At 41.3% G+C, this 23,991-nt stretch overlaps 2 protein-coding genes across 4 annotated transcripts; one reads left to right on the top strand and one right to left on the bottom strand.

Annotated features, from left to right (window-relative positions):
* Positions 1–121: 121 nt before the first annotated feature.
* On the top strand, positions 122–18,137 carry LOC141900960 (uncharacterized). 2 transcript variants are annotated; one of them, XM_074787991.1, is made up of 12 exons: positions 122–215; positions 2,495–2,680; positions 3,341–3,417; positions 5,679–5,807; positions 5,942–6,016; positions 6,103–6,238; positions 7,954–8,286; positions 8,798–8,910; positions 9,039–9,167; positions 9,264–9,338; positions 9,433–9,568; positions 15,458–18,137. In XM_074787991.1, the coding sequence occupies exons 2-12, from the start codon at positions 2,564–2,566 to the stop codon at positions 15,779–15,781; spliced, it is 1,644 nt and encodes a 547-aa protein (XP_074644092.1). In that variant the 5' UTR covers positions 122–215; positions 2,495–2,563; the 3' UTR covers positions 15,782–18,137. The 2 variants fall into 2 exon arrangements, with proteins under 2 accessions (XP_074644092.1, XP_074644091.1); XM_074787990.1 differs by having other exon boundaries at positions 2,495–2,827.
* An 811-nt stretch (positions 18,138–18,948) lies between these two features.
* LOC141900961 (transmembrane protein 143-like) lies at positions 18,949–23,762 on the bottom strand. 2 transcript variants are annotated; one of them, XM_074787992.1, is made up of 6 exons: positions 23,403–23,762; positions 22,255–22,379; positions 21,946–22,105; positions 21,245–21,439; positions 20,165–20,795; positions 18,949–19,759 (listed from the first exon to the last, which is right to left on the bottom strand). In XM_074787992.1, exons 1-6 carry the CDS (start codon positions 23,634–23,636, stop codon positions 19,443–19,445), a joined length of 1,662 nt encoding a protein of 553 aa, XP_074644093.1. In that variant the 5' UTR covers positions 23,637–23,762; the 3' UTR covers positions 18,949–19,442. The 2 variants fall into 2 exon arrangements, with proteins under 2 accessions (XP_074644093.1, XP_074644094.1); XM_074787993.1 differs by lacking the exon at positions 23,403–23,762 and adding an exon at positions 22,461–22,576.
* Between the last annotated feature and the right edge of the window lie 229 nt (positions 23,763–23,991).

The following is a 23,991-nucleotide window of genomic DNA, read 5'->3' as shown; positions in this document are numbered from 1 at the left end:
ATTCAGTTTTCTTGTTTGAAGAGTAGATTTAAAAAATTTACTAACAGTTACCACTAAACTTAGACTGGTTGCCTGTCCCATTCATATAGACCGGTAACCAGTCTATACTATTAGCGTCATCTCTACGACGTGTATCATCCGAGCCTTTCGGCGTTTCCATCAACAACAACTGGCTATTCATCAACTCAACTGACTGAGGCTGAGGCGGAATAAAGGTTCGTTATTTCCTTAATGGGCTAATTTATTCCCCCTTTCAGAATAAGAAGGCTGGTTTAGATTTTGAGCTATGTTATTGATTCTTGAATTTGAAGAATAGTAGTGTATTCGTTAGTTACCTAATCGTTGGTGGTAAGCTTTTTTATAATCGGATGAGCTTATAGTTATACCAACATATACCAGCTTATATATATATGTGGTTTGTGAAAATATCCGATCGTGAAACTAAACCACAGACAGGTTACTGACTATGTATTCCCTTGTTATTCCGGCCGGGAATTGCTAATTTGACCGGTGTGACTGCACGTTTATCGATCAGGATCGTGAAAAAACCACCTGCCTTTTAGTTAGAAAAAGTTGTCTATTTTCCTCAAAATCTAAATCCTATCTCATTAATTGTACGCGACAACTATGCCAATGGATAAGTCGAGAAGATACATAAATATTTCGGTTTAAAATGGATGACACAGTCACTGACTGATGATGGCTATATTGAGTATATATAGTAATATTATTTAGCCGAAACGTTGCTCAGAAATATATATTTTTCTGTCCAAGAATTTTGCTGAATCATTTGGGATTTCTCTCGTCGTCAATAGATAATTGTTGATACGATAGCTGAAATTACTGTAGACCTTGTGTCAGGAACTGCATTGATTAAAGCCTGGCGCGAGGCAATTTTCAGTCGCCGGTTGCTGCAACCGATTTTTGAGCAACCGTTGAGCAATCGATCGCTAGGTGTCGCTCGTATGCGACCACTGGCGACGGAGAGGCGATTATCTGTCGCGCCAAACGTTTTTATCATGTGACTTGTCAAGATGGCCACGCGACTAACCCGGGTGATGCCGTATTTGGAAGTATCACATGATAATTATTCGTTTAGTCATTGGCTGGGTTGATGAGGTGCTCGTTGCTTGGCATCTCCAGCTACCGCACACGGGCAACTCCCGAGCGATCGCCGAGCAATTTCTCGGCGACAAGCAATTTTCCGTCGCCCAATATCAAACATGTTTGATATTGGGTGACACGGAACAATTCCTTTCGACAACGAGCAATCGCTGTCGCCCCTTGCCGCAGACGAGTGATTTTTTCGTTCGACGCCAAGCATTTCGGCCGGTTGCTCGAGAATTGCTCGAAACTGTCGCCCGTGTGCGCCAGGCTTAATAAGAACATTTTTTGATTGAACTGGAGCTGGTGGGGGGTGTGATGATTTTGAATAGTAAGAATATCAGTGGGGGGAGCCAGTTGCTTAAAGGTTGGTTAAAGATAAACAAACAGTGGATAAACACCATCATAGTAATAATGAACTTTTAATTGTCACTATGTCAACCATCCACTGATTAACTCTAACCAACTTTTGAGCAACTGGCCCCAGATTATGTTGAAATGATGTTATCATAAAGGTTAGAAAGTATGCCATTTATAGTCTTTAGTTTAGATATTTAATGCTATTGTAGTGCCCCTCTTTATAAACATTACTGCAGTGCTTATCTATGAACTGTACTGCCATTCTAACGATTGTAATCGTAGCACGTGATAGCAACATGATCTGCACGCTCCTGTGCTCTATTGTGCTCTCCATCCACATGAGACGCGTTCACATTACCACTAGTGAAAACGCTGGAACGGGCGGAATTTAGAACGGGCCAAATCAGAATGTGCCTTCAAACATTGATTATAGTTATTACTGTGGAATTGGCTACAGATCTAGTTGTTACTTGCCCTCCAGATACCACAAATGTACAACTGAAATGTACAACTAAATGTTAGATTTATGAAGATTGATTTGAAACCATTTTGATGACTGCAGTTTGTCATATATATCTGGATGCATCAATCTATGATAAATTCTCGGACATTTTCAAAACAATTTAAACTGCTATTCCTCGAGCAACACACACAAAAGACAGATTTTAAGATGAATATCCTTTAGCCTATAGGCCTATATTAATTTTAAAGCAATGTAGATATTATAGAATAGTTCGGAAAGTTTTAAGTGGAATAGCGCAATAGTACGATTCACTGCTCTTCTTGCTATTTAGAAATATCGCCCATTATGGCTTGCGCGGCGGACAAACTGGGCAGAACATAGCTAGTTAACTAGAGGTCGGTGCTAATAACCAGTCGTAACGCATTTCACAGTGTCGGCCATCTTTGAACTAGGTCCGAACTACAGTGATGATGACGTCGTAAAATGTCCTTATGAAAGCAATAGAGGTTAACAAATACATTTATCCCGTTTTGGCCGACTAATTTAATAATCTTTCTTGTATTACAGGTTTCTATCGAGTGAAAGAGAATTTTGAAGCGATTATTTTCATTGGTAAAACGTTAAGGCCACGAGGTCATGATGCTTCAACGTCGATTTGCCCTGCTTGTCATTTCACTCGTACTTGCGTTTATTGTGGCATTAATATTTTATACGGATGCCTTCTCCAAGCTCAGGCCATCAGCGACTATATCCGTAAGTAATGCTGCCATTCGGAAAGATACAATATCGTTCACGAACCCGTTGCCATCTGTTCAAAAGACTCTACAAAAACCTACCGCCGAGAAACAGAAAACTATATTATCGTCTAGTTTGGCCAGTAGTAGCTCGGTCAAGGTACCGGTAAGTAAATTCGACCGAGGATGATTATTCAAATGAACCTGAAAAAGTGTACAATTTACATTCTCGTCCGTCAGAATCCAATCTCAAATAAATGAAACCCAACTTTTTATGGATGAAATATTGACATATTTGCTGAAAATGGCAGTTACCTTAGTTGGCCTCTGACGAATCCTAGATTTGAATTCATTAACCATAACGCAGTGCAGTGTCTTGAAATGATGAAATCAACTACGGATATAGTAAACGTCAATGGAGTTTTGACCGATCTAGTTTCACGGTTCTCAGTTAATTAGATATATAACTCTTAAACAGTTGAAATATATTGGAAATCAACTAATTCTTACAAACTAATCTGCACTCGAGTCGAGGCAAACTGGAAATTCCAGTAGGGTAATTCAAGTGTTATCCCTCTCAAAATAGTGTAGCCGTAGCAGCTACCTCGACTTCCTATACCAGCGTGGTCATTGAAAATGAATCGACGATGATATGCTATGTGTTTCGATATTCTTGCAGGCGGATATATCGTTGAAGGAGCTTCCGGCCCCTGATAGCAGTCTCTCCGAAAAACAGCTATATGAACTATATACGAGGTAGGTTTGACAACGGAATTCGTCCGAATCCTGTGTACTGAAAACGTTTTCGTTTGATTCGGAAATTTTCTATACCAGGTGGTGGGCAGATTATTACAGAAAATGTCGTTGAACAAACCACGCTTGAAAAAATCAATAAACATATTCTGGGAATGGTATATATTATATAACGCACATATCTTGGTATCAAATTGTTAGCGTATGAGCGTACAAGGTCATTCATTAGCTGTATGCTTGATCAGCTGTATGCTTGAGCATTTAGTGTCAAATAGGGTAGGGGAGGGGTCAGTGCAATTGCGTACCGTAATGCTTAATGAAAAATGGCCGTTTTTGCGCACAGAGGGGGAGGGGGGTTGAAAAATTCAAATTTTATGCGTACGTAATAAATGAATGATCCCAATCATCACTATACAACACCTGTGTCTCCAGATTTAAACCTGATTTGATTGAAATAGAGAGGATTTTTTATCCAGGGAGATCCGTGGCACTTTGTAGCTCAGCAAATAATACGTTATCTAATAATAGTCATTCTTTACATTTGTCAAGTCATTAAGGTCAAGTGAAGACATTGCCCAATCATCATTGGTGAAGCTATTGGTATCTGTATGTTTTGTGCCAGAAAAATACCTTATAGCGTAGCTATGCATAAAAACCACCGACGCGGTCCTGTAACAACTGACCTAGTGACTTATTATATCTGTAAGCCTGACTGGTTTAGTTTTGTACTGTGCAGAAAAGTGAACAACTTGCCAGCTTCCGATTCATTTTTATTACCGATGTATAATCAGTGAAAATCCTCCGATTAAATACAGCTATCAACCTGCTATCCGTACACATCCCCTCAGACGTCCAACAGACACCTTATCATTTTCCAAAACCATGTTGGGCCAGGCATCGCCACTCCCTGCGACAGTTCCCCGGGCATTTTTTCTATGAAAATGAAATAGGGTGTCGTGTCTCTCTGAACAATCATTTTTTAGACAGACTTTCACCATCTGTGAAAAATGTGTTCGTCTGAGGGGTTGTGTACAGATAGCCGATTGACAGCTGCATTAGACAGGCTATCAGCTAGCCCATGATTTAGAATTTCTTTCTAGTAAGTACAGCTTTACATGTCGTTGCATTTTTGCACCAACAAGACCTAACAAAAGTCAACTTTAAGAATTTCTAGCTTCTTATAATTTTACTTCCTTGACCTTACAATTTTATATATGAGGTGAATGAAAAAGGAAAATCTAATCTGTGAAACGTGATGAAAATTATCTGATTTACGGAATCTGGATAGAATTTAAGGGGCAATATTTCCACACGTGAGGAGACGAGAAAACAGCTTGAACGTTGTTCGATATCCATCGAGTGTTCATTCAAGTATTATATAGTCATTTTACAACAGTTTGTTCTTGTGCAGCTGTTCTAATAATAAGTTATAACCACTTGAGCTTGTCGGTAGATTTTTATGCCCCCGCTCAGACATTAGATAGGGGAGGGATGGCTGCATATAGATTTTGACGTGTCTGTCTGCGACCGCAGAATTAATTTATATCCATCTATAACTACTGAAGTATTTCACCTAGGATTATGACATTTCATAATAAACGGTGACATAAACATGAAATTAGGTTGCTGTAGTATAAATTGTGGCCACCAGGGGGCCGTATTGGAAAAAGTAAGCACGATAGAGCCTTGATTGAGCCGAGAAACGTGGTACACAGGTAAGACATGGTCCAAGGTACATTCCTTATTAAATTCTGGTTGCTGTTGCTTAAATTGTGGCCACCAATGTTAAGTTCATTTAGAACCAAATAATATATCTACCTAGGTAGAATACCCCAGTGTTTTCAATTGGTGTAGACAGCGTTACCCGATTGTTTCCTGAAGAATTGGTCTAGTAGACATAGCTTAGAAGCGGGGGGCATCGGAGCGATGCCACCTCATCTAGTTCATTGTGGGAAAGGGGGATAGGAGCATAAGGACCGCACGCTCCGGTCGCAATCATCCTGTATCTTCTTTAGAAACATAGCAGCAATTTTTTTCGGGCAAATTTTCGACCCACGCTCAATAGAGCAGCAGTCCACTGTGCCCAAGACTAGGCTTTATATTTTGTTTAATGTCGCTCAAGTGCCCGAAGATAATAGCATTAAAATTCCACAATTTTCCCGACCCTGGTTTGGCTAGGTGCTCTATATGCCCTTTTTCATTTTCTGTGCCCCATATCAAAGTCTGCCTGCATTCAAACAATTGTTTTTTCCATTTCGTATTAGGAAAATAACCGACGTGACGTACCAGTGTAAGAAGAGTATAAGATACGGAAATGTAGGCGATGGAGGCTGGAACGTCTGCCTCGATCCTGGGCTTGATTTAGCGTCACCGTGTCTAGTTTATTCCTTCGGGTGAGTTATGTTTCGGCGCCCTGACTGAGGAATCAAGGCTTTGCCTAGTTTGCTAGAAATTCACAATTTATAACATCGATGAAGAAATATTCGGTGGACATGCGTTTCCACGCTGAAATGATGTTTATTTTCAGTATAAACAATGACTGGAGCTTCGACGATGCTGTTCAGAATAAAAAACATTGCGTCGTGCATGCATTCGATCCGAGGTGAATCATAGTTTTCTTCCGCATTGAATCTCATTTTATTGTGTTCTTGAGCATGTCGTAATAAACCGAAATTTATTTTCCGACAGTATGAATGTTGGCGACCACAAGCGAGGAACGTCGATTTTCTTCCATAATCTCGGAGTCGCCGGCTACGACGGCAAAAAGGGATCGTGGAACGTGAATACGGTTAAAACGATTATGACAAAGCTGAACCACGATAAAGTACGTGTTTGTCATGGAACCTGTAGACTTGAGCAGTATCCCATACCGGCATTGTTATACGTATTGATATACATTTATATAGATAGCCATAGGCTTAGTAATCAGCTTTGGTATCTGTTCATCAATGCATCAGTGGTGTTTATGCAGGAAATTGTGTAAACATTTATCCAATAGTAACAGAGTTTCCAGCTTTGAATACGTCAATATTTGATAAACCCGGTGAAATAATAAATTTACTCATGTATTCACGATCGATATTCTGAAATTAAGATAAATTATTAAAAATTTAGACTTGTCTTCAATTACATCGCTAAATGATCGCTGAAAGAATTATAAGGAACAAGTAACACCTGAAGCAAAGCGTAGTATATTGTAATTCTTTGGTAATTAGGACGATATTTTGACTACGGTATCTAGCCTTATTGAATTACAGCACTCTATGGTTCTTATATCAAGTTAAGTGATTATGCTAAGATGAAAAACACTGGAAAAATATTCCTTCCACAATTGATACAGCTTAGTCGTATTGTCGTGCACTTAAGCTTTGCTTCCACAGTGCCCTCAAAATGAAATCCTTTTTTCATTCCTAATGCTCCTCAATATTTAAAAATTTCGATAGCCAGATGGTGTATAGCCGTTGGTTTAGTTTCATCCACGACAACGAATATGATGGCAGTTTATATATCATATATGGTGGGTATACCGGTAGCGTTGAACAATCCGATATTCAATGAGGACACCTGCTAAAAATGATGGCTGACATTTATGCAGCTGTGACACATTAGAATAACCTATTCGCGTTTGTTTTATGAGTTAAATCAATCAAATAACTAGGCAATTTCATAATATTATCATGATCATAGAGGCATTTTATGGCCACAACATTGTTTCCTTTGAGGAATATAATATATAATAATAGTACGTTAATATATAATTTAGCCTTTATAATAAGGCCTAATTATATTTAGTTTTCAATAAAGAGTGGGTCTCCATTTGAAAATGTAGGTGAAGTATCTATTGAATGACTACTTAGCTTCAGTCCTTGAATTACTTGTATGGCATATGTTAGTACAGCGTATGTTGAATATGTGTTGAATTGTTAGAATGCTAGACAGAACCTCTATATTAAGGGGTTTAATTTTTCAGCGTTTATAAAGGTTTTCACTATGATAAATCTGATTTATATAAAAGAAACGTGATGAGAAACAGTAACATCAGGCCATTAGGTGGAGTGGCATCGCCCCTGAAGACACCACTACCCCCCCCCCCCCCAATCGCTGACTGTTCGCTTAAAGCCTACATCCTGGGGCCAGTTTTATAGACTGGTATTATCTTAAAACCAGGGCCTAACTCGATTGAAAATGAATTGAGTTAGCCCCCGGGTTAAAGATAATAAAAGTCTATAAAACCGGCCCCAGGTGAACGTTCTGGCGAAATCCAGAGTTCATTATTTTTTGTCCACAAAATATTTTCAGACTACATTTCGCTTAGTCTCGCATTTGATTCCCATTGGTTTTTGCTTTTGATGTATGAAATATTTCTTAGATTGGCGAGGAATGCGTGTAAAACGCTAACGCTTCAAATTTTCTTTACTGAGAACTACAACGCTCACAATTGCTGGTTGGGCTGACAAATCACAAACCTATGTTCGCACCTGCTGAAAAGAGCGGCTGCCTACAGACGTGTGCTTTAAAAAACTTTTATTTTATTTCTAGACACCGATCGACTACTTCAAAATTGACGTCGAATTCTCTGAATGGGACACGCTGAAAACGATGGCTACCGATGGCTCCTTCGGCAAAATCAAACAGCTCGGAATCGAATACCACCTTCCCGACCTAAACGTGGGATTGTTTGGTGCGTCTTCGAAAAAATCGTTCGGTCATCAAATCGGAATATTCATGGCGCTTGAACGATACGGTTTTAAGCTGTGGTACCAGCACACGAACCCGACTGGGTGGTTTAATTCGAAGATTACCGGTCGCAGGGAGCCGTGTTGTAAGGAGATCGTCTATGTTAATACTAACTTCATGAAAGATGCACCTCAGGTAATGCACTCTTCTCATAATACAGTAATACAGAGAGGTGCTACTGCCCTGGAAAATCTAGAAAACTTGGGGAATCAGAAGAATCTAGGAAAAAATCAGGGAATTTGACTGATTTTACCTAAATCCTGGAAAACTTGGGGAATTCAGATAATGCCATTGACAGTGTGTTTCTTTATCAATATGTGATTTGATGAAAAATTAATAATTAAAAACATTTTAAACCAAAAAATGTCTGGAAAATTTTCTGAAAATGGAACATCTACATTTTATCTTGGAACTAGCCCTTAGTTTACCCCTGATAGACCACCATACTGTCTTTACTGCCAAAATCACTGATATGGGCCGAATATCGGGGGTTGCCTGTACATTTATGTGTTCGTTCGTAATCAGTACTGGTATGTACTCATAAGAGCTGCTTTTGCGCCATTATCACTTAAGCATCTCTTTTTACTCCTCCGTACAAAAAATTATGGCCGACCAGTTTAACAGCTAGATATTACATGTATTCCAGGTTGCTATGTCTACAGCTTTGAAAGCGAAAAAAGTAGTTGCCCCCGGCGACGCCGGACTGGTTCCACCAGACGGGGCGTTGAACATTAATCAGTTATTCCAGCTTTATACGCAGTATGTATGGAATTTTGAAGAAAAATCAACCGTTTACAAATGATCATTTACAAAAATCAACAGTTTACAACTTCTTGTTTATATAAATGGATCGCATGCTGATATGGAAATGCGATTTTTGCTTTCAGAAAAATAACAACCATTCAATATAATTGCCAAAATTCCAAACGTTTTGGAAATTCCGGAGATGGTGGCTGGGATATGTGTTTAGACCCTGCGTACACGATAAAATCACCATGTCTAATCTATTCATTCGGGTACGTAGGAATACGTAGATATAGGAGTTGCTTATCCTCATGTAAATTATGAAACCATGTATCCTATTATATCTAATGGTTGATCGATTTTTCTAGAATCAATTGGGACTTCAGTTTCGATGATGCTGTCGACAGACAATTCGGATGTGAACTTCACGCTTTTGATCCCAGGTACCTTACTCTCGTGTTCCGATTGCATTGTCGAGAACGTATGGCGCTTCCTTTTACATGCAGGGGATGTAATTTTTGTTGATTTCCCTTCCAGCATGAAGTCGAATGACTTCCACCGAGGTAATAAAATCAACTTCCACAACATGGGAATATCCGGCCGAGATGGCAAGTTGAATGGATGGAACGTGAAGACGCTTAAGAACATCATGACGCAATATGGCCATTTCGAGGTAATGTGAGAGAAACACGAGCCTAAGCCGATATCCCTCTAAAATTTGATGGTTGCCAAAACAAGGTTACAGCCTAGATAGAATCTAACTATAAAATGTATAGATCTTAGCTACGGTACAATAGAATCAATATAAATGTATGACAATGTAACCAAGTTATAGCACACTAATCGCCTCATTATTTAACTAAAAGATGATATCTAATCTCATGAGGCACTACTGGGCTCTGTATATTTCCGTCGAGTTCTGTACCCTTTCCTATGGTTTTTGCCAATATTTTCTAAATTTGGATTTATCGCCAATGGTTTTTCTATACGACCCAGCCCTGCGGTATTGCATTTAGCCACCGGCGAAATCCGCCATCTTTTTTCTTGGCGTTCTCGCAGTAGAACGCGTTGGATTTTTTCGCTGTAAAAATCTGGGAATTAGGATATTAGGGAGTTTTCACTCTCATAACGGTGAGTCCGTTCGGTTTGGGGGTTATCCCTGGTTTCTTTTTTTCCGTAAGAATTTTATTTACAAATATAATTTGATTGAATTGAATTGTTTTGATTTGTAACAGGATAATTATGCCACCCCCTCCTAAGGGTCAGCATCGTGGCGGGGAGGGATGCGGGCATTTGTTTGGCGCCTGGGACAACCACGATTCATGTGCGTCGTGCAGGCGCAAATCCGGTCAAATATGTGCAAGGAGCAATCCTTGCAATATTTGCGTCGTGTGGTCCGAGGACCTTTGGCTTCGGGCCGATAAGGCTCTTAAACTAAGAGATCGTCGTCGAGTTAGCAGGGATTCATCGGTTTCGGCCGATGTGCCAACCGACGTTTCTAATCCTGTTTCTTATCGTAAAGCGGAGCGTTCAGGTACGATCGGCTTCCCAACTCCGTTCACCGGGGAGGAACGCTGGTTCACCGGCACCGGTCTCCGGTCATTCACCGGTCTCTGGTCGTTCACCGGTTTGGCCGGTTCAGACTACATGTTCGGAACTGAGTGCGCGCCGCGGTAGTCGCGAACGGCCCGTACCGGTTCGGTCGGTACCGGTCCGGGTCGGGCATCGGTCCGGTTCGGTCCAGACGTCGTCCGGTTCAAAACATCCGGTACGTTCATCGTCTGATTCTGATCGTCGCTCCGGGGATAGAGCTCGCTCTCCCACTAGATTTAGACGCCGTGAGCGTAATAAACGAGCAAGATCTCCTTCTCGCAGATCAAGGTTTGATCGCGAGAGGGACTACGATCGTTATTGTCGGAAGTTTCGCCGTCGGTCTTCTCATCGTTCGTCGACGTCGGCTAGCGATGAAAGCGATTCTTCTAGTAGGTCGCGATCCCGTTCGAGGGATCGTCACCGAAGTCGGCATGATCGTCGGGATACTGGAAAATACCTGACTCAGAAGGATTTCCATGTATTTGAGGAGAAAATTTTAAACTTGTTATCTTCGTCGCAACAAGTCGCTGCAACTTCTACAACAGGTAAGCCTATTCCTGATTGTCCGGTTAGAAGTTCGCCAGCCCACTCAGTTTTTCGGAATTCTGACTCTGAATTCCTGGATGCTGCGGTAGGGTCTGATTTCAATGAGGATCCGGTCCCAGAAGCGGCAATTCCTTCTGGGGTCGTTCCTGTCGCAAGCAATTGTGGGTTGCCCCAGACGATGGGGGCTTCCCTGGCTCGCAATGTATCTCCGTCCCGTTCAGTTTTATCCGAACCAGCGGGGGACATGCCATTTAGAGCGATGATAAGTGAGTTCTTTGTCAAGCACGGGGCAACTCGCACTAAGCCCACAGCAGCTCCTCTGGTCGGTGAGTCAATGGAAGCTTATCGCCCTCCGGACTCCGATCTTAACGTTTTACGGGAATCGTCAGCGGTTTCGAGAGAATGGGCTCGATTGGATACGCAATTATGGGGTGAATGTCGGCCTGGAACATTTTCATTTCCCCCTCCAGAATGGGGTATGAAATCTGGGAAATATTTTAGTTCAACCGATCCACCTATAGGCGCATTTCGCTCGGCGTATTACGCAACTCCAGGTGCTGTGGATCACAGTCATAACTGCCTGGATGCTGATTATACTTTGATCAGCCCGGATACTGTTACAGCACAGTCGGGTATTCGTTTGCCTAAGTCCGGTTTGGTGGCCATGATGTCAATCCTGGACAATCTTACCAGGGTTGGTTCGTTTCAAGATATGGCACTTAAGGTGTTGACGGGTGAGCTTCACGAGACTCACGCCGCCGTTCATGCAGGCTCCGACCCAGAGTCAGTTGCCCTAAAACTGGAGGGAATGGACCGGATTATCCAATCTTTGGCTCGGTCTGTTTCGCATGTAATTCCGTTGTCGGTTCGGGGTCAGGCTAATCTGGTGTTAGCCTCCCGTCAGTCAGTGATGGACTCCAGTTCCAAAACTCGTCTACTGGATATGGTGTCCAATGCTTTGCTGAGAGCCCCATTGGGGACGTCTTCACGTCTCTTCTCCGGTTGGTGCGCTCCGGTTTCCGCAGAGCTGAGGAAGATTCGGGAGGTTCAGGCCAAGTCCAACCCCCGAACTCCGTGGAAAAAGCGTTCTGGTCCGACGCCGGCGGCGCGAGGTTCGGCACGGACGCAAACAGGACCATCTCAAACTTCAGCGCTTTCTCAGGCGGCTTCGGATGCCGGTTGGAGAACTAGCGCGCAACTTCAACAATCGTGTCAAGCCTCGTCCGGTCGTAACAGTTCCGGTTCGTATCGAGGCAAGGGGAAGGCTCCAAAAAGGGGCTCTTCCTTTCGGAAAAACTCGAAATGAATTCTTGGGACCAGTGGGAGGTTGTCTGCAGCAGGCAGCAACCCACTGGTCCGACCTCTTTGGAGACGGTTGGCCCTCCCGGGTCGTCTCTCGTGGCTACCGTCTCTGTTTCCTAAGGCGACCGCGCCTGATGAGGTCACCTCCCGACATGCGGCCAAAACCAGGTCAGGAGGCCTTAATCTCTCCGGCTCTCAAGGAACTGGCAGAGAAGGGAGCGATAGAACCAGTTTGCAACGAAACTTCTCCCGGCTGGTTTTCTCGAATATTCATGGTACCAAAGGCCACAGGGGGTCAACGGACAGTGATAGATCTGTCATCCCTCAATCGGCACCTAGACATTCCAAGGTTCCGGATGACCAAGCCCAAGGAGGTGATTCAAGGGCTCCGGGAGTGTAGCAGGAGTGTCCACAACCCCGAGAACAGCTCGTTACTGGTCACGGCTTCTAGGCTCCATCAGCTCCATGGGTCTGGTGGTGCCCTTAGGCCGCCTCAGAAGCAGGCGCTTGCAACAATATTGGAAGGGCTTCTGGTCTCAGTCGAAGGGCAACTGGGAGGCCTTGATTCCCGTACCTCCAACCAATCTAAGTCCGGATCTTCAGTGGTGGGCGGCAACTACGAATCTTCGGCTCGGGGTGTCACTAGCCCCGTTAGAGGCTCCAGTTCGTGTATTCACGGATGCCAGTCACCAAGGATGGGGGGCACATCTGGAGAACCGAGTCAAAGCCAGGAGATGGTCTCGCTACGAGGCCACCAACCACATAAATTTCCTAGAAATGCTGGCCGTGTGGAAGGCCCTGAAGTTCTTTCACAGGAGAGTGGAGGGCCACCACGTTTGGTTAGCCACAGACAATTCAACAGTGAGGGCTTACCTTCAGAACCAAGGGGGCACTCACTCAGAAACCCTCACAGGGCTGTCGGCCAAAATTCTTCTTTGGTGCCAGACAAAGGGCGTGTCCCTGACTGTGGCACATTTAGCAGGGAAAAGGAACGTGATGGCCGATGCTCTGTCTCGTCGAGGTCAGGCTATTGCGACAGAATGGGTTCTCCACCAAGAAGTAGCCGATCGGGTTCGGGGCATTTTTGGCAATCCGCTGCTGGATCTGTTTGCCACCCGGTTCAATCGGAGGTGTCCTCTGTTTGTGTCCCCGTTTCCAGATGCTGAAGCGTGGGGGGTCGATGCCTTCTCTCTGGACTGGTCGGGGATGCATGCGTATGCGTTCCCGCCCACACCAGTCCTGCCGCGCTTACTGGATCCAATAGAGAGATCAGTCAATTGCAACATAGTTCTGGTAGCACCATGTTGGCCGGCTCAGAAATGGTTCCTACCACTGTGCGACAACCCCAGGATTCTTCCGAATTTCCCATCGCTTCTGTCTCAGGGGAACTTTCGGCATCATCCAAACAGCCAGTGGTTAAATCTGCTCGCCTGGCCATTGTCCAGCGATCCTTGTCAGCTTCAGGCTTTTCAGAACAGGCTGCCTCCTTTATCGCAGGATCTAAGCGGCCATCAACAAGTACCATTTATGATGCCAAATGGAGTCATTTTGCGGATTGGTGTGCTGCAGGGGAAATTGATCCATGCTCACCCTCTGTAGCTCAATTGGCAGATTTTTTACTGCACCTATTTGTAGTAAAAGGTTTGCAGGTCATAACTATTAAAGGTTACCGCTCCGCGATTTCTCATACATTGCGTGCTTCTGGATGGCCAAATGTAGCAGGGGATCATCGGATATCCCAGCTGGTTACAGGGTTTTCTATTTCCCGGCCTCGGGTAACAAGGACAGTTCCACCATGGGATCTGTCTGTAATTTTGAAGAAGTTAATGGAGGCTCCATTTGAACCTCTTTCGGCAGCGTCATTTGCAAATTTGTAAAAAAAGACTGTATTTTTGCTGTTCTTGGCTTGCTCGGCCCGTCGCTCTGAGATTCATGCGCTTTCAGTCCGACAAGGTCATATTGTCTTTGGGCCAGCGAATGAATTTGTTTCGCTGCGGCCTGCTTTGGAATTTTTGGCAAAGAACCAACGACCAGGCTCGGTTGGGCGTCAATGGCGAATTGAAGCCCTAAAACATCGAGTGGAACCGGGCATCCCGGACAGGACTTTATGTCCTGTGCGGGCGTTGTGTTTCTATTTAGATCGCTCTGCTTCACGTAGGGGTTCACGGGAGCGGTTATTTATTCCGCTGCTGGATCACCTAAAGGGGGATATTTCGCGGGACACAGTAGCCCGATGGGTCTCTTCACTGATCAAGGACATTTTATTGAAGGAGAATCTTTCCTCGGAGGGAGTGGTTTCTCATCAAGTGAGGTCTATGGCTACTTCCTGCGCAGCCTTTTTGGGTGCTCCGTTGGAGGAAGTCTGTCGGGCCGCCTTTTGGAATTCACCGTCGACATTCACGTCATTTTATTTACGGGATGTTTCAGGCCAGTTAGGCTCATTAGCTTCACTTGGTCCTGTTGTCATGGCTCAAGGTGTCCGTTCTTTCCGATCGGACCCTTTAGTGTAGAATATTTATGTTGCATTATCAGGATCACAGGGGGTGTATCCTTGTACATAGTTTGGGCTCATATCTGCAAGTATTAATTTCGCAAAATTCTGGGGGGGCCCCTGAGCTGGACGGACTCACTGTGGCCAACCGGTCTTCCCTGTGCTACAGTGCTCCATTCCGTGCTTGGGTAAGTGTTCTCTTTTTCCCTCTTACCTTGCGTTTGAGCGGTGGTTTTTCTATCTACCTTTCCCACCATCCTTGTGCTAGGCTAGTCTAGCAAAAACCATAGGAAAGGGTACAGTACTCGACGGAAATATTACAATTTTTGGAACTAAAATTTGTATTTCTGAGTAGTACTTACCCTTTCCTATGGTGGGAATCCCGCCCACCTGCCCCGCATAGCTGTTTTTTTTTTTTTTGTCTGCTATGACGTAAAAAGATGGCGGATTTCGCCGGTGGCTAAATGCAATACCGCAGGGCCGGGTCGTATAGAAAAACCATTGGCGATAAATCCAAATTTAGAAAATATTGGCAAAAACCATAGGAAAGGGTAAGTACTACTCGGAAATACAAATTTTAGTTCCAAAAATTGTAATTTTACTGACAAATGATCATTTCCAATTTTTCAGAAAGTGATTGATTACCTGAAAATCGACGTCGAATATTCCGAATGGGCGACATTCGAAACACTACTGAAAGATGGCGTTTTTGTGAACGTTCGTCAATTCGGCATCGAATATCATCTGCCCGAGTTATCCACGAATTTAGCGCCGTCAACTGTCGACACTTTACGACAGGAACTGGCCATACTAAACGGACTCGAGAAACTCGGTTTCAAAGTCTGGCGCAGCCACGCGAATCCGTACGGGATGTTCGCGTCGAAATTATCAAACAGACAAGAACCGTGCTGCCGCGAAGTTAACTACGTGAATACAAAATTCAACTCGTCATAATCTCAATACAATGGGGAGCTGCAACACCATCTATCCTGGAAGATGGTGTGATGAACGCTAAGTCTTTAGTTGTCAAGATCAGGTCGTAATCATTGAACTTCTAACTGAATTTTTAGGCTCCTGGATCTGTACATTATCATATAACCCACCAAATATACCTCAAATCCTTTTTTTTTCTACTCAGATAGGGGTATAGTTATCATTACCAATGATCTTTTGAAGAGAAAAATTCATTTGGTTTACATTGAAAAGTAGAAAAATTTGGAAGATTGATTAACTTCTAGCAAACCTGGTGGATCCTTGCTTGCCACAGGAGCTTTGGAGGTTCCCCATTGTTTATATGAGCTACCCTATACTGTGCCATCTTACTGGCAGTGTTGGGACCAAACAACTCAGAAGGTACAAGGATTTGGAAATGCGTGTTGGTAGCAATCTGATATTGTGTTATGTTTTCTAGGGTTTGATGTTGCTTCTAGTGCTTCTTTTCCCTGGGTCAGTGCTTGTGAATTGCCTAAACATTGTCTCAACATGAAATATTCAGAATAGGTATTAAAACCTGTCCAAGAACTCATGATTTATAGATTCAGAGATGCAAATTTTCCGTTTTTAGATGGATTTCCGCTGAAATATGTCGGTTATCCAATTTGACACGATGGAATGAAGCGCTCTCCAATATTCATTTCTTTGGTGTTTTGCCATTTCAGGTTTTATTTTGGGTTTGCCACTTACATCTCTGTAGACTATCAGGGAAGTTTATTCAAGTAATTCAACTGGTCTCATTGAAGAGATTAGTAAAAACTATTAAACCAACGACATGTATCAAAAGGCAGTATGTACATGTTTGCTGCCTTGTCCTCACTCAAGCAATCATCTCGGCATTTAGATGATTGCTCGTAGGTCTTGATTAAGCCGCGAAAGCTATAAAAGGTTGAAAATCCTTGTGTAGACGGCTTTTACTGAGTTCCATCCCGAAAAAAATAAAAGCTGGCAAATACGCCATGTATATTTCACTTAAAAAAACATCTTTGGTATATCCTATGGAATATTAATACTATTATCTCTTGTGATCAAAACTCTAAGGGGAAAAATGAATCTTCTGTAAAGCCTGGTTTTCGCTGTTTCCAGCTAGCTTTTTCCTGCGAGCTGCAAACTGCTCGCGAGAACTAGGCTTAAGCAGCTAGACAGTGCTTTGTATAGAATGCTGACTGTACATAAATTCTTAATGGAATGATTGCGAATGATTAGTGTACCGTTGCTACTGAATTATATGGTACTTTCTTTTTATTAATGGTTGATATAAGATAATGTTTTTTCAATTTGTGCATCAGATTTTCAGATTGATCATTATTATTATTCAGTTGATTTAATGATTGTACAGTAGACTCTGTTCATCCTAGAGTTGGTTGCCCCAAATTATCACGTACTGCAGACAGTATATTGCACGTACAGTAAACCTTGCTTAAATCGTATCTTTTGGGGCCAAGAAAAGTCCTCCGACTTAGAACCAATCCGACTTTAGATAAGTGAAATAGGCGAGTTTCCAACTTTGGAATATCGATTTCTTTGAAAAAGAGAACCAAAAGTTGGGACCATTAATATTCATCTGATTTAAGCGATTATCCGACTTTCACCTATATGACTTACGCAACTGTTTACTGTACCATGTTCTAATAGTGCAATTCATCACATGAACGACCCATCTCTACTCAGGCTGCCCCGGAATTTGTGTTACGTGTACCTCGCAGGCCTGAGTTCTGAGGCAATCGGAGTCTATTGTAGCATACGCTTTTTTTTTTAACTACATGTACTCCATCTTTGAGCTATCGCTCAAATAAGATGAGGAAAACAAAAAACTTTTTTTAATCTGAAAAATCATCATGATTTTACACATTAACTAGAATTTGAGAATGCGTGTGCAAATAAATCAAATATATAAATATGTATATAGGTAATGATAATATATGAATATATCGAATTATTATATTTATTCAAGAATGAAGACCTGATTTTATTAGATTATTTTACCTAGATTGCTTAGCTGAAAAGTTCGTCACTATGATGAATATCATAAAAATATTAGCTTTAATGTCCATATTACAATATTTTGGGACTATTTAGTTTAAAGCACATTAGCCTGTCTCTCAGTAACAACACCTTTAGATATATAGTCTTTCTAGGCTTTTTGTTGAAGGGTTTTGGTTTGTTTTTTTTGGGTTTTTTTTTTCCAAAATTTGGTCATACGTATTTCTATGCGTTTTTGACTTACAGCTTGATGTTTTACTATCTATATTGTACCAGAGTACTTGCCATGTGGAACATTTCTGATGTAACAAACAACACATTAATTTCTAAATAAACTCGATTATTCTTATTTGATTGATTTGCTTGATTATTTTCTGTTGATTTTGAAGAATGAATCCAAATTTTCCTTGTGACATCTGTTCGAGTGGTGCCTACTGTAAAAAGAGGTTCCTTAGTTTGGTTTATAAACTTTGTCAACTCCTGGAAATGAATGGCAGTACAGTGGAACATTGTAATGATAATTAACCAGGATTAACAAAGAATTTCGTGACTTCCTGGTACACTGACCGTCCTGAAATTGGATAATCTGTGATGGGATGATTTTCTTCCATTTTTTCATCAATACAGAAAACTATTAATCCGGGTCCCTGCGACTCATTTATTCCTTAAAAACTCCTTCAAATGGAAAATGCTTTCAAACATGCTTTAAACTCCTTTAATTTGAGCAAAAAGCCCAAAACTTCAATTAGAAATTTCTGTCTAGCTTGTAGTCGTACAGTAGACTACCCCTAAATCGATACAGTTAGAACCTGGATGTGTTTTTACCCAATAAGGCAGGTGCCGAATACGGCACCAAGTTTAAGTAATGTTAAGGCTAAGAATTTGCTTTCAAAACCACAGAATTAATGGTTTACTGGAATAAACAACAGATTTAGGAGTGTGCAATAATTGAGACATAAAAGTTATAAAGACTTCCTCGAAATTTAAAATTTTCTCCTTTAAAACTACAGGAATCACTGATCTGTAGGAACCCTGTTGATACAAAAGGAGATTATTTACCAATGAGACTGGTGGAGTCATAAACAGAAGCCTATATTCAATATTCATTCAGTTAAGTAAAATAAATTCAATTACATATAACACAACTTTATTCATGACTAAGAAACCTTTCTTTAAGCTATAATTCATTGCCCTTCAAAACAGTGAACTTTTACTTTCACTTTCTACTTCAATAGCATCACTAGTTGGCGTAAGAAAAACCACAGTAAAAGTATTTATCATTCTCCGATTTAACCACGAATAAAGCACAATCCTCAATAAATTAACTTCATTGTAATCCAACATATTTATACTGAAATAGTTCATCTTTGTTTTCAGAAAACAAAGGCAACTTTTATGTTTTTTCGAGTTCGCAAATTTCTGTAATCGTTATTGCTAAACTTGAACCGATTATAGCACAATATTTTATAGATTTCTCGAACGCACATTCATGCTGCCCTAATACTCAACGATGAAAACTGAACTCGAAATCTTTTTATTTCCCATCCCTTTCCTCCGATCTTTGAGCACATAATTGATTGCATCGATGACAATAAACGTATAATAATTCATTCTCGAAAACTAGTTACATAGTTTTCCATCAAAACCAACCAAATCGACGCGCTTTCTTCTCCTCGTCTTTCAACTTCGTTTCCGTCTCGCGATATTTCTCGCGATCGTAGCCTTCGATGTCGTCGATTTCGTCATCGCGGAGAATGATCGACTCCGGCTGTTGGGGCAGGTGACGAGACGCCGTCTCAAGCGGAAGTACGAAAAGTTTGTCGTCGACTTCAGACAGTAGACCGAATCCTTTTAAAACGTTCACTGCCTCTTCGGAATCGAATTCAATGCGGACGCCGGCCTTTTCCGAGATCCAGTTTTCGACGAGATATTCTAGTTGCTCTGTAGGAATGCCGCCTGAAAATTAACAGAATCTTTTTAGTGGATTTCAACGTCGTATAAAATATTTTCAATTGATGGTTGTCTTATCAAGGTTTCACCAGTGTTTTCAAGATATAAAGTTAAAATCAGTTACCAAGTAATCTAGTTATAAGTAATTATCTAGATAATATAACATCAAATATACACTGGTAAATCATTTCAATATGCGAGAAGAAGTTGTAACAAGTTACAAAATAATATCTAGTACCTTACGATTAGGCTAAAAGAAATTGATTCCTAGTTTCTCCTTTCAGCTGAGCAACAATAACAGACCCGGCAACTATAGAAATTAACTGATTACAAATTCTATTGTGGTTTACAAAATGACCCAGCCGATTAGGAGAAACAAGGTATCCTTTTATTTAAATCACAATTAATTACCGATTTCAGCTGGCAACGATTCGCTATCACTGGCCTGCTGTAAGGAAGATGGAGGCCTGCGCGTCAACAGGAACGTGTACGCGAGCAAAGCTTCCTTGAAACTTTCGTCTTCGGCTCGGTCGACCAGCAACGTCAACAGACCGCGATTATTCGCCAGGTTCTTGTAGTACAGCATGCGATTCAAATCGGCCAAGTACAAGTTTCGCTTATTCTTGTAAACGGTCCACGAACGAGCAGCGACGAGAACGGCGGCTCCCGTCATAATCAAAGACCATTGAACGTGAAAGTGAGCTAACATCGTGACAAATTTCACCATCACGCCGATCATACCTATCGATATCGTCAACGTCAATATGCCCTGATCGAATTTCGTCATCTTTATCTTGCCGTCCGGCAGAAGTTGCTCGAGCGCATTTATCGGCACTTCTTTGAACATTTTCAATATGAGTTTGCTGTCTTTTCGCAGACGGACGGCCGCGACGATACGTTTGTAATACTCGAGCGGCACGGGAACCGGCCGACCTGATAGCCGGTAGAAAATGCGTTTATACCACGGGAATATCTGCTTGGGCGTTTCCTTACCGAGCGCCCAAAAACGTAGCACATCGTACTTATCGGGATTAACGCTGACCTATAACAGAAAAGAACAGAGAATCAGAGAAACCTGGGACAGAAAAGAATTGGTTTTTATTGACAAGTAAATATCTATTTCAATTGAAGTCTTATTGTTACAGCTGCACTTGCATAATACTGGTAAATCAGTTTTGAAATTGGCTCTTGTAGTACAGCATGCAATTGAGTCAAAATATTTTCTTAGTTTTTTCTTTTTGTGGGTTTTTTACTTCAATGGAGCAGAACGTCTGTCAAAATGCAATGATGCATTGAATCTGCATCAACTGAGCACTGAGTTAGATTAGGCAAGAATGTCTGCGCAATGCTTAAATGCAGATAACAATTTGTTCCAGATTTTCATTATTCTCAATTAGTCTAAGGTATCAAATAGAATTAGGGAATCCTTTGACACAAAACCATCTCGGGCATTACTTCTTCGTCAGAGTTCACATCAGAGTACATACATACCATGACACCTTCGCGCGTGCTGTGTTCGGCTAATGCTTTATGGATGGTCGGCTTGGCTAACTCATGGAAATTCGCTTTCTCCATGATATGCGAAAGTTTCTGTAGCAGCCAGAATTCATTATCGATGCGTTCACGTTGATTCCATTGACGAGTTGTGATCGTGTCTTTATCGGGATTGATCGGATCAAATAACATCTGCATGAAACAAATAAGAGGAGCATTTTATAGCGGTTTGTCCTAAAATTACACCCTTCCAGTGTTTTCGTCATGAAGATATGTACAGGGCTTCCATAAATCATGTTACCCAACCTGACAATGTTAACAATGGTTGGTCTCAAACTTATCAAAATCAGTTCATATTCAATCAAAATGTTGATTAAGTATAAGCTAATTTTACCTAAATTTAAAGTGGATTTTCACGTTCTTTAATCCATATACATACTATCATTTTAACCCATTAAAAAAACAAGATTGACATCTGTAATCAGTGTATGTGTATAAGGCTATAGATTATAGAGCCTACAATGTATTGATAATTGATTTACTTGTGAGAAGAAGAGGCTAAAAATTCTAATTGCATCGTTGTGGAGGAGATTGCTGCCCCGAAGACCAACTGCTAAGGATTGAGCCTTTGCAGTCCAATTATCCTAAATCTCCTATAACATATATCCTTTATCCTATATCTCAAATCAAACATTCACCTTTAACTCTTGAAGTATGCCGTGGTATTTGTTGACGACCGCTCCGTCGATGCCAAGAGAAAATCGTTCGAAAATCTTCTTTTCATCTTCCATGAGGAAATCCTTTTCTTGCATTAGATGGCGAATGAGCGATCGTCGAGTTATCGGAATAAATCGTTCCCTGAAATGAAGCGTCGATGATAATCGATGGCTTGATATGAAAGTCCGTAAGTTAGGGTTCAAAATATTCATCTTATCACCGACATAGTGGCTTAATGGTTGTATTTACTGAAATTCTAACTGGTGAAATTGTTACGAACTGAAACTAACCTAAAGTGAAATTCTGGTTCGATTAATTCATCTGTTAATTTCGCAAGTCGCTTGTCGGATTCCGATGCGGTTGTGATATTGCGTAGGAAATTCAATTCGATTGTTTGGTATTTCCGGTTTACCACCTATAGACAATAAACAAATACATCATATCGTTACTGGGTACATCTATTTCAAAACAGAACTGCAGGTATTTTTGAATTTACTTGAACCGAATTCCTTAGTTCTTCTGAGTCTAGAGTTAAAATTGGTTCATTTCTGATGTGTTAGCCCTATGGATCCGGTTCCTGCAGTTTAAGCCTCCTCAATGGCGATATCTAACCGTCACCCCCTAGTAGCTAGGAACTCTAGTAGAAAGCCAGTAACCAGTATGTGCTTTAACTTTTGTTTCACAATCAGATATTTTCAGAAACCGAAGTTGGTGGGCCTATAAGAACATCCAACTTCAAAGTAGAACTTCAAAACAAGGGCTACATTGGAACAGTACTGATTCATCAGTGATTAGACGATAACTAGGGTCTTTCGTTTTAGTAGATTTAGTCAGTAACCTGTATGTGGTTTAACTTTTGTTTAAAAATCAGATATTTTCACTAACTGAAGTTGGTAGGCCTATAAGCCCATCCAACTTCAAAGTAGAACTTCAAAACAAGGGCTACATTGGAACAGTACTGATTCATCAGCGATTAGACGAGAACTAGGGTCTTTCATTTTAGTAGAAAGTCAGTAACCTGTATGTGGTTTAACTTATGTTTAAAAATCTAAAATTTTCACAAGTAGGTCGGCCTAGAGGCCTGGGCTCATCCAACTTCAAAGTAGAAAGTGATAAGCACATGCTACATTTGAATGGTACTGATTCATCAGTAAGGATGACAACTAGGGTCTTTCGTCTTAGGCCCTCAAATTTCTAGGAACAAAATATGCCGGTTTGAGTCTAAGAAGGTTCTAAATAAGCAGACGATCTAACTCGACAACCAATCGAAATGGAGATTCCAATGGTGGCCATTTTATAACTCCAAACCAACCATTTTACTAGCTGAAAGAGTTTGGGGAGCTACACACTCTCCTAAACTGGTCACATGATCCCAAATGAGAATTGGAGAGATTTTAGAGCCCAAAAAAAGAATAGACCCTTGGCCTTTAATGATTACCGTTATAGGACGACTATACTGGCCGGCATCATGGCAGAATTGCCGATTGCAAAATTCCAATTCACCATTGGCTCCAATCAACTTAAGCGCAGCAGCTTTTTGAGACGATGAAGATGTTTGCGATGACACTGGTACAACCCAGCAGCAGCAGTGCAGCGGCGGGCGGAGTAAATGTTGTTGTCGGGCCGCTGCGGCCAGCTTACCACCTCTTAGTGCATTGAGAACACTGGCCATATTCAAACAAAAATTTTTATCTAAATGGTCATAAACATCAGAAAAATCTCAGTTAGGACGTGAAAAGAATAATGAAAACATTCAATTTACAGCAGGTTTATGAAAAAATTGGAACCCGGAAGTGTTTTTAAACAGTTCTTTGCATCAAACTTTGAGTCGAAACGACGAAATATATCTCATTGTTTTAATAACGTATTTTTCTAAGCTTTTAAGTACTAATAATATAATTATTTGTATATTTATCTAAAAAAAATAAAGATCTGAAATTTATACGCGATCTGATATAATTTATTCGCTAATTTCTTTGAACTTTTCGTGGATAGAATTTTGCAATTTGTAGTGATTGCAATTCGTA

The sequence above is a fragment of the Tubulanus polymorphus genome, chromosome 3 (genome assembly GCF_964204645.1).
Source record: "Tubulanus polymorphus chromosome 3, tnTubPoly1.2, whole genome shotgun sequence".
NCBI lineage: Eukaryota > Metazoa > Nemertea > Palaeonemertea > Tubulaniformes > Tubulanidae > Tubulanus > Tubulanus polymorphus.
The sequence above is the reverse complement of the archived record's forward strand: the minus strand, read 5'-3'. Positions and strand labels throughout refer to the sequence as shown.

Bases quoted from the DNA above. Each gene is read 5' to 3' on its own strand.
- LOC141900960 (XM_074787990.1), top strand. From the start codon at position 2,564: ATGATGCTTCAACGTCGATTTGCCCTGCTTGTCATTTCACTCGTACTT. The intron at 9,339-9,432 runs GTACCTTACTCT...TTTCCCTTCCAG, and splicing joins CTTCACGCTTTTGATCCCAG to CATGAAGTCGAATGACTTCC. The intron at 9,569-15,457 runs GTAATGTGAGAG...CCAATTTTTCAG, and splicing joins CGCAATATGGCCATTTCGAG to AAAGTGATTGATTACCTGAA.
- LOC141900961 (XM_074787992.1), bottom strand. From the start codon at position 23,636: ATGGCCAGTGTTCTCAATGCACTAAGAGGTGGTAAGCTGGCCGCAGCG. The intron at 21,440-21,945 runs GTGAATGTTTGA...TGTTTCATGCAG, and splicing joins GCATACTTCAAGAGTTAAAG to ATGTTATTTGATCCGATCAA. The intron at 20,796-21,244 runs GTATGTATGTAC...TTTCTGTTATAG, and splicing joins GCACGCGCGAAGGTGTCATG to GTCAGCGTTAATCCCGATAA.